At 34.7% G+C, this 11,354-nt stretch overlaps 1 protein-coding gene across 2 annotated transcripts in view; it reads right to left on the minus strand.

Annotated features, from left to right (window-relative positions):
• Positions 1 to 8,891, minus strand: part of LOC124354659 (vesicle transport protein USE1) — a 39,159-nt gene extending 30,268 nt beyond the window's left edge. Inside the window, exons 1-2 of one of the 2 annotated variants that reach the window (XM_046805286.1) lie at positions 8,831 to 8,891; positions 4,875 to 4,924 (exon numbers count right to left, since the gene is read on the minus strand). In XM_046805286.1, coding sequence (XP_046661242.1) covers positions 4,875 to 4,903 — 29 coding nt within the window. In that variant the 5' untranslated portion in view covers positions 4,904 to 4,924; positions 8,831 to 8,891. The other variant, XM_046805285.1, reaches the window with a different exon arrangement.
• Positions 8,892 to 11,354: the final 2,463 nt, after the last annotated feature.

The raw sequence follows: 11,354 nt of genomic DNA on the forward strand, positions 1-11,354 counted from the left end.
AGATATTTATATGTGTATATATGTTATGTTCTTAATAGTTTTAAGAAACTGTTCTCTATTATTTATAGTAAGCCCAGTTAATTATTATTAATATTTCTTTTGTTTTTAGTGCTAGTTACTTGTTTTGACACTACCAAATTATGAGTGGGTGTCATATCTTGTTATCGGGCAATGATAACCCAAGTGTTTTTTGCCCTAAAAAAAATTTTCCGTACAGTACTGACGTGTGTGTGCGTCGCATTTCAATATGACTGAACGTGTTGAGCAGCGTATTTGCATTAAATTTTGCCAAAAACTTGGCTATTCAGCATCAGAGACGATTACTATGATACAGAAAGTTTATGGTGACATGTCTATGGGCGATACACAAATAAAAGAGTCGTTTAGGCGGTTTAAAAATGGCCGTATATCAGTGGAGAGTGATGACCGATCTGGCAGGCCAGAAACGCTGAAAATGTTGAACGTGTTTGTGCAGCAATTAATGAAAACCGTCGATTGACTGTCCAAGAGCTGGAATAAGATTTAGGAATACCAAAATCGTTAGTTTGTAACATTTAAAAGATTTAAAAATCAACCGTGTTTTGGCAAAATTTGTTCCTCGGCTGCAGACAGAAGACCAAAAGAACTGTCGACTTGAAATCACACAGGACCATCTGGATTTGATAAAAATTGATCCAGGGCTATTTAAAAAAGTTATTACTGGTGATGAGTCATGGGTTTATGGCTACGACCCTGAAACAAAGGCTCAATCTTCACAGTGGAAAACTCGCGAAGAGCAACGGTCGAAAAAAGCAAGACAAAGTCAAAACAAGTTCAAAACAATGCTGACAGTTTTTTTTTTACCAGGACGGCGTAAAAAATACACGAATATGCTCCTAGAGGCCAGACAGTGAATAAGGAGTATTATATTGAGGTCCTAAGGCGGTTACGAGATGCAGTACGAAGGAAACGACCTGAACTGTGGACAAGCCGTAACTGGATCCTGCACCACGACAACGCGCCAGCTCATTCCTCAAATCTTATTCAGCGTTTTTTTGGTTAAACACAACATCAACCAACTACGGCAGCCTCCCTACAGTCCTGACATAGCTCCTTGTAACTTCTGGCTATTTCCGAAATTAAAAATTCCTTTGAAAGGAAAAAGATTTGACGATGTTGAACAAATAAAACAAAATGAGACGAAGGAACTGTTAGCCATTCCGCAAAATGAATTTAAGGAGTGTTTCCGGAAGTGGGAGGAGCATTGGAATAAGGTAGTGGCTTGTAGAGGGGATTACTTTGAAGGGGACCAGATTGCCGTTGCCGCAGAGTAACGTCAGTTCATGCCAGACGTCAAGGTCGGATATTTTTTGGACACACCTCGTATAACAAACCAATGTGTATACGGATGGATCTAAAACTGGGACTGGCACTAGTTGCGCCTTTGTGACTGCCAGATCTGAGTTTAAATTTTGCCTCCCCCCTGCGTCCTCTGTCTATACTGCCAAGCTGACGGCCATTGTGAAGGCACTAAACATCGTGTGCCCTAGGACAGGGAGGCTGGTGGTATGTACCGACTCACTGAGCAGCATAGAAGCACTAAAGGACTTGTATCCGAAACACGTTCTTCTGTGCAATATAAAAAACTCCCTACATGATCTAATAAGAAGAAATGTTCAAGTGATTTTTATGTGGGTACCAAGTCATGTTGGAATACCTGGCAATGAAATGGCCGACAGAGCTGCAAGAGAAGCGATAAAATTGGCGCCTTACACCCAACAACTAATATTGCCAGATGTGAAACCACACATCAAAAGACTCTTACGAAATGAGTGGCAAAGGTCGTGGACAGAAATCAACGATAACAAACTACGGGACATAAAGGGGTCAGTTCTACCTTGGACGTCCTCAAACCGTACCAGCCGCAGGGAGGAGGTAGTGTTATGCCGTCTTCGGATCGGACACACCCTTCTATCCCACAGCTTTCTTATGAACCGCGGGGATCCTCCTTTGTGCCCCATGTGTAATGTTAATCTAACTGTAAACCATGTCCTGATCGAGTGTAATCACTATTCTCGACAGAGGCGCGATTATCGTCTCCCTTCTACTCTTGCTGAATTGCTAGGGGACAATAATGAAGTTCTAGTTAAGCTCTTCGGATTCCTGGAGAGTAACTCATTGCTGGCCAGGGTTTGAAGGGCTGTGAAGTACCGAAAAAAAAAGAGCTTCCATTAGAGTAACCGGACTGGGTGGGCCCTTTTACAACTCACTCAGATCTATTGTTAACTAGTTGTGAGTGTTATAATATCATAGATATTTATATGTGTATATATGTTATGTTCTTAATAGTTTTAAGAAACTGTTCTCTATTATTTATAGTAAGCCCAGTTAATTATTATTAATATTTCTTTTGTTTTTAGTGCTAGTTACTTGTTTTGACACTACCAAATTATGAGTGGGTGTCATATCTTGTTATCGGGCAATGATAACCCAAGTGTTTTTTGCCCTAAAAAAAATTTTCCGTACAGTACTGACGTGTGTGTGCGTCGCATTTCAATATGACTGAACGTGTTGAGCAGCGTATTTGCATTAAATTTTGCCAAAAACTTGGCTATTCAGCATCAGAGACGATTACTATGATACAGAAAGTTTATGGTGACATGTCTATGGGCGATACACAAATAAAAGAGTCGTTTAGGCGGTTTAAAAATGGCCGTATATCAGTGGAGAGTGATGACCGATCTGGCAGGCCAGAAACGCTGAAAATGTTGAACGTGTTTGTGCAGCAATTAATGAAAACCGTCGATTGACTGTCCAAGAGCTGGAATAAGATTTAGGAATACCAAAATCGTTAGTTTGTAACATTTAAAAGATTTAAAAATCAACCGTGTTTTGGCAAAATTTGTTCCTCGGCTGCAGACAGAAGACCAAAAGAACTGTCGACTTGAAATCACACAGGACCATCTGGATTTGATAAAAATTGATCCAGGGCTATTTAAAAAAGTTATTACTGGTGATGAGTCATGGGTTTATGGCTACGACCCTGAAACAAAGGCTCAATCTTCACAGTGGAAAACTCGCGAAGAGCAACGGTCGAAAAAAGCAAGACAAAGTCAAAGCAAGTTCAAAACAATGCTGACAGTTTTTTTTTACCAGGACGGCGTTGTTCATCACGAATATGCTCCTAGAGGCCAGACAGTGAATAAGGAGTATTATATTGAGGTCCTAAGGCGGTTACGAGATGCAGTACGAAGGAAACGACCTGAACTGTGGACAAGCCGTAACTGGATCCTGCACCACGACAACGCGCCAGCTCATTCCTCAAATCTTATTCAGCGTTTTTTGGTTAAACACAACATCAACCAACTACGGCAGCCACCCTACAGTCCTGACATAGCTCCTTGTAACTTCTGGCTATTTCCGAAATTAAAAATTCCTTTGAAAGGAAAAAGATTTGACGATGTTGAACAAATAAAACAAAATGAGACGAAGGAACTGTTAGCCATTCCGCAAAATGAATTTAAGGAGTGTTTCCGGAAGTGGGAGGAGCATTGGAATAAGGTAGTGGCTTGTAGAGGGGATTACTTTGAAGGGGACCAGATTGCCGTTGCCGCAGAGTAACGTCAGTTCATGCCAGACGTCAAGGTCGGATATTTTTTGGACACACCTCGTATAACAAACCAATGTGACCAAAAAAGTTTAGTCAGGGTCAGAATATTTGTTATTACATAAATCCTTCTTGTGGCAGCCATTTCACTCCTGATGGCATGCCTTTTTTATTGTTTTGTAAGAATCTATTTATAATTTTTAGATACAATTTTATTATGTTTCAGATAACTCTAATTGTAAAAATAAAAATACAAGTAAGAGCATATCATGTATATATCATTTGTTTCTCAATGAATTGTAAAATATTCTTAACAATAGCCATTATGCCAAACTTACATGCTAATAAATCGTCTAAATAAAAAGTTCAATTTATACCTATATAGTATAATAATATTTATAACTAAAATTTCAAAGATAATTTAATTTACTAAACTTTAATCACGTGCACTACAATATTGTAATCACAGGGACACGTCCCCCTTCTCAATGGGGCAACACTTGTTATAAATAAAGCCAAAATTATGATATTACACCATAAATTACAAAATAAACGCAATGGAAATTATGTTTGCTAGCCAAGTCAAAAAACGAACTTCCAAAATAGCTAAAGAAGGAAAAGATAGTTAACATTAGTATATCTCCTAATATTTCAAGTGGTGTTTCAATCAAGTCAATACATTCATATTTCGTACTATAAGAAATGGAAGAGTCAGCACTTGTCCTCTCGGTAAATTACCCCAAAGAGGATTAAAGGATCATTTCACAGTCACCAGATATAATTTTACTAGGCAGACAAATCTCTAAAGAGTAGTAACCAATTAGACTATAACAAGTGTAAAGAGAACCTGTTTTATTTACATACTCTCTTGTAAGACAAAATAGTCATTGTAACATAATTTTTAGTAAATGTTGATATACAGAGTGAAACAATCAAAGCAAAAACATGTGTTATTAATAACAGCCCAGCATTATTATTTCTTTAAAGATATGTAATACATGGAAAAGTTTGGCTGAAATACCTGTACTCTCATGAAGACTTCTACACCACTCAAGCTTACTCATTGATATGACAGAAAGTTTTCAGTGATGGGCCACTTTAATTACTAATTATCCTCACAACAAAAATTGCTTAATGTGGTACATACGGCACTGTCTTAAAAACTATTGCTGTTTACCAGCCCTATAAATATGAAAATTACATGGATGAAAATAAAATCATATATTAAAATTAAACTATGTCATTATACTTCTTGATTTTGTCTTTCAAGTTAGTTCAATAAACTTACGTGTGAGTTTTTTCCAGCTCAATCAACATTTCTTCTAATGTGCTGATAAACTGAAACAAAGAAATGCAATTAAAATTTACAGATATCAAGGACTTATTGGAAAATTTGTGTCATAGTTATTTAATGCAAAGAGCTTAAATCCTCTAAAACTATGTGTAAACTTAGTAAGGGATGTGGACATCCTTAACACAACACAAAAATTGATCTAAAGATACACACAGGGCAATATTTATCTAAATATTCAATCTAATCACAAAAATCTGTTAAAGAATTTGCTGCTTTTTTAAAATGTTTTTTTTTATTACTACTCAATTTTTCCAACTCTTTCAATAATTTAATACTGGGGGGCAAATGTTGGAAAATGTTTATTCCTGGACTTTGAGTTTTTTCAAAAGTCAAAAATTGTGTTGTTCACTATAAATATTCCTACCTATATTTTATGTTTTACGTTATTTAATTCCAGGGATTTTAAAGGAATGTACATGGAAACTTTGTAAATATAAAGACCTGGGACTTTTAACAGTTCTAGACTGGTAAATGAATTCCTGGAGGCAGGCTAAGAATGACTCAATGCTTCGACTGCAGATTCAACTCAGATACTCCCTACAATATCACTGAGTTGGAAATGTGTGACTTAAACAAGCTTTGATAAACGACTCTGAAAATGTCTAGGTTTCTATATTTTACTGAGATTCCGCAAAATGAATATTCCCTTTACTAGTTTTCCTCAATCTTTTACAACTACTCATTTCAGTCCAATCCACGGTCCAGTCTGAATCATAACAAATTCACATGGTTGGATTGACTTTACTTAGTATCTCCAATTTGTAAAATTGATATTTTTTTATAATTTTGAATTTTGTCTGATAGATCAAAATACACATAAAATTTGTTGAGGTAGGATTTAGTTTCAATTTATTTTAGAGAACAACTGGGCTGCTTGGTTTATTTGGACTATTGCATCAATTGACAATTGTTCCGTTGAGCTTGGTGACAATTGTCGCATCATCTGCAAAACACAAAGAGGTTATTTTATGCAATTATTTGAGAAATGTTATTCATGTAACTTTAAAAACTAGTGGACTCAGAATTGATTTCTGAAGCACACTACAGATTATTACTCCCAATTTTGATAGGATATTTTGATTTGTATTAGACCTCGCTCATTTTATATCTCGACTTGAGGATGGATATGTAACAATAACACACATTCAGACCGCTAGGTCGCAGGAGTGTTAAGGTTTCCTAATTTCTACCTTGACTGCAATAACTGCAACCTCTGGCCCATCCCCCTCCAACTACATTTCGGGAAAATAGCTGTTTTTGTCTACCATGTGTGTTTTATCTCTCTCATTTAGTCATTATAAACTATTATAATGATTAATATGAAAGTATAATATTGATCATTCTAAGTATAATATTAATGATAGTAAGTCTTGGCTGCAATAACTGCAACCTCTGGCCCGTCTCCCTCCAACTACATTTCGGGAAAATAGCTGTTTTTGTCTACCATGTGTGCTTTATCTCTCTCATCTAGTCATTATAAACTGTTATACTGATTAATATGAAAGTTAACATATTAATAACGCCAGTGTATGAGTTGCATGGTCAACATTATGCTATGTATTGTCATTAATAGTTTTATTTCCTTATAACCAAAAAAATTACTCTAAAAAAATAGTAGGGTAGTATAATTTATTACAAATATGAAGCACACATTGAAAAACTTCTAATGTGACAGTTTATTTCATAATTATTTTTACAAATTCTCGTAAAACTGGATGCTGGCAGTTTATGTATCATGTTTGGAAAACCGGGTATTGGCAGTGAAAGGGTTAAGTTGGTTGATGGACTGAGTATAGTTGCCTGAGGAACACGTGTTTTAGTATCCAGCTGATTAAAGTTTAAATAAATCGATTCTATAATGTCATAAGACAATTTCAAATATACAACAGGTACAATAAATTAGAATATAAGAGATTTGATTGATACCCAATATGTATATAAAAATAATTTTAAGTACTGCTGAACAAAAATCAAGAAGTTCTTTTAATAATATAGACAAATAATTCTATAGCAGTAGGACTATTAATAATAAAATAAAATCATATGAGTCTTATAAAATTTAAACTTTAAAAAAGATACCTAAATTTAAAATATAAATTACAGTCTATGTCAAAACAGTACTAAAATCATCTTTCTACTCTTAAAAATTAATGGAAAGGCACGTGATTATGTGCTACAGTATAATAAGCAGCCACCAATCCAATCGGATGATGATTATCGATTTTGAAATATTGATACTGACAAATACATTTGTATTCATAATTTAGTATTGCCAGCTTTCTTTATTTACACTAGTGATGCCATTACCAGCTGTTGCTAGTGACGTCATTACCAACTGTTGTTATTCCGTTTATGTAGGAGAAGGCTAATGAGAACGACAAGAACAATGGCGATCAATATACATATATTGGCTCAAAATGTTTTTATAAACACTGAGCAGTGTTTTAAATGGCTGCAAGAAAAGGAACCAGCTCCTTTAAATCCAAGGTACGTCCAGTTTGTAATGAGGAGATGAAAACCAGGATCAAAGGTGAGAATCAGATAGTGTTTCGCTACAAGTAAAGCCAGAACAAACATTATGTACCTAAAAAAGCACTGGAGAAGACTTTTAAACATCCAAGGTTTGGTATTGTTAGGATGATTAAAATCATATACTATTTTAGTTGGAACCAAACTAATTATAACTTCATAGTAAATTAATGTAGTTTAAATGGTATCAGTACATGCAAAAATAAGATTACAGATTGGCTTTCCAAACACGTCTAGCCTGTAAAGTAATAGTACTACGTGGCTCAAGAGTACTTTAAATACAGTTAAGTTATTTTATTCAATTAAAACAAAAATTTATTTCACTACATATAAAAATATAGCTTCTCTATAATAACATTTTTAAAACCTAAAACTCAAAAACTTAATTCAATTCAACATCATCATTCAACATTTATTCAAATGTGCTTGGAAATAAATTAAAACTTAAAATCATATATTTTGTTATTGACTACTGGTGGCAAGAACAGTGCGGTATGCGTCTCCTTTGTTTAACAAACAGTAACGTTTATCCTTGAAAATACATAAGTTAAGTAAATGTTATTGTTTTATTGTAATTATATTAACTATTTATTATACTTTTAGTATAATATTTATACATTAATTTCTAAGATTGAAAACTATCAAAACCATATTGTTCTTTGAAATATCTATTACATTATTTAGTCCAAAATTTTGCTTTCAGTCCCTTGGATGGTCATGAATATCGATGATTTGATATCATTCGATAATTATCACCCGATTGTGCTGGTGGCTGCTTATTATACTGCAGCCTGATTATTTGTAAAATAACAAATTAATGTGGTAGTCCAGCGACAAACATCCAGCATGCCAGGAAGTCTATGCATCCACCCATGTCAGTGGCTCTAGAGGTTCACACACCAGCCTGGTGATACAACGCTTAATAAAAGCATAGCTCATATTTTGTTACTCCAGCTCTAAGTTTCATTACCAAATGGGTAGTCATGGTACCTAAAGGGGAAAATAAGTATGGAGTAAAATATGTCATTACACAACATAAGAAACTATCTACATTTTTTTTATTTAATCATGGAAAATCGATTAACTCTCAAAGCCTAGTGGTCACCAAACACATACTTTTTCCAATCTCCAATCATCTGAAGAATATTCTTTTGCCATTATTTCACATCTTGCTAGTAATCTTCGAAAGTTCGTTTCTAACCTAGACCTTCCCATATTGTATATTTCCAGCTGTTTTTTTTTTTAAATAAACCAATAAAACGTTTAGTTTTGATCCATAAAACAATGAATAGAAAATAATAAGAAATAAAAAATAAATTAGGTTCACTTGACTATATCAAAAATTGAAAACCAACACTAACCAAAGTATACGTCAAAACATGACAGCCGAGTGTCAACAACTAACAGTCGTCACTCGTTAGTCGCTACTACGAGCTCCTCACGCCTGGAATTTAATGGGGTGATCAACCGAGGCGGAGAGAAAGAGTGGGGACAGAGCCGAGCAGTACCGATAAATCCCGAAAATTCCTGACAAACTCTGTACATGCGGCTGATAGCGACCTCAGTTCGGAACGGTTCTGATTTCTATTATCTTACGAATTAATGAGTCGTTTTATATCCGAACATATCTGCAAAACATAGAAATTATATCGAATTAATTATATTAATATTGAACTTTCTTTATAACTCCAAAGACACTTTACAAAATGTGAGATGGTGCACAACGAATAAAATGTCATAATCTTTTTGTGCTATTGGAATATATTCAAATTAATAGGGCAAAAGCAACATATTATAATGTGGAGTCCTTAATTGGTAGTAAATAAATTAATAATTACACTACAAAATCTGTAATAAGAGTTATGTAATAGCTGTAATAAACTAAGGGTATTAAAAAAGAAACTTGTGTGTGTGTGTGTGTGTGTGTGTGTGTGTGTGTGTGTGTGTGTGTGTGTGTGTAGTACACACACCACACCACTGCTACTGTCCGATGAGACGTTCTGAAAATTATTGATTGTTAGTTCTGAGCTATTTATAATTTTGGAGAGAAGACCAGTCCAATTTGGGATGAAACGGAAGTGGCTGGATAGTTGATAAGTCAAGCCAGCGTTTCTACGCCAGGTGCAGGGTTGCAGTGTTGGTTGACTCATATCTCCTTTCTGTGGCATGTCCTTTGATATCTTATCGTATTTTCTTTTGAGAACTTTAGTATTTGAAACACTTTGTTAAGTATTCATATTTTAGTAACCTCAAATTATTACGATCAAATTTTAACTTATAGCAATAGCAATATATTTCTCTGTCTGTTTTATAGCTACGCCACTGAATGTAACGAGGTTACTTTGTTACATTAGACTTCCTTACGTCTTTTTGGGTCTTTCGATACTCCGTTGTATTGGTTTATTTGTATGTAGACAAGAGTAATTGCCTGCCATTAATTACGTTGTAAAATCAAGGTTTAATGAAATAAATTTAATTGCGCTGAGTCCTGCAGCATCCAGCTTTTAAAAATGTAATATATATATATATATATATATATATATATATATATATATATATATATATATATATATATATATATGTTGTTGTACCAAATTACTGAAATGTGTTTAATTCAGAGTAGAAGCTAAAAACACAGTGGTACATTTTAAGAGGCTTGTCACATTGATTGCCTGCAATAATTAAATTGTGCTGCATCCTGCAACATCCAGCTTTGAAAATGTAATTTAAATATATGTATGCTGTACTAAACTACGGAAAGGGGTTTGAAAATACAGTGATACATTTTAATAGGTTTGCCAGGTGCTGAACTAAATTAAATTCAGATGAGTACAGAGCGAGAACGCGCGGACTGCCCATTCCACTATTCTAATACACGGGCTATCTGTAGTTGGCAGGAGGGGCCCCTCCATCCCCACTCTTTCTCTCCGCCTCGGTTGATCACCCCATTAAATTCCAGGCGTGAGGAGCTCGTGTCGCTACTCGCTATCTATTAGGTTTTATTCAATCAGATTTTCCACTTTTGTGGCAGGCTTAAGTTATACAACCATGAAGAATCATTCTAATATTTGTGGTTGTATTATGCTGCAAAACAAAAGTATAATTTTATAATATAAATATCTGAACACAGAAGTAAATATACAACTCAACTCAGGATACGTTTCAAAAAGAGAGAGCTAAAGCTAATCATAAAATCGTTCACGTGCATAATAGCTCATGTCTAAAATGTAATATATACTGTAATCGAATTATAAGTCTAAATAGATCGTTATACAATAACTCATTTTAATCATGATTTTAATAAAACTGTACTACGTGTGATACGGCCATAAATACGTTCACTTAGGTGCCATGCGTATAGAAAATAACAAATACATCTACAATATACTTGATTGATAGTGCACCCAGTTGATCTGCGCGATGCTGGACATGTCAACGTGCCTTAGCAGACATTCTTACTCCAAATTAGGGTAGTGGAAGGGTGTTAGGAGACAGGGAGCACCCTGGTTGGCTTTTAAAACAATTCTTTTAAACTATAAAATATGTTTCTGAAAAGAAACAAATATTTAAATGGATTTGAATTTCTTTGGATTGATTAGATTTCAATGGACAAAACTTCGATTTTTTCATAAATGTTTAGCCTATTTTTATGTCTAGTGTTGTGTGTATTAGTGCTATTTAAATATTCCGTTGTGTGAAATTTTATGCGAAAAGAGACTTCAAAAATGTAAATTCCTATATTATAAAAAGATCTTTGTAACCGTTTGAGGAGGCACTTGAATTTGTGTGTGTGTGTGTGTGTGTGTGTGTGTGTGTGTGTGTGTGTGTGTGTGTGTGTGTGTGTGTGTGTGTGTGTGTGTGTGTGTGTGTGTGTGTGTGTGTGTG

The sequence above is a fragment of the Homalodisca vitripennis genome, chromosome 2 (assembly GCF_021130785.1).
Source record: "Homalodisca vitripennis isolate AUS2020 chromosome 2, UT_GWSS_2.1, whole genome shotgun sequence".
Classification (NCBI taxonomy): domain Eukaryota; kingdom Metazoa; phylum Arthropoda; class Insecta; order Hemiptera; family Cicadellidae; genus Homalodisca; species Homalodisca vitripennis.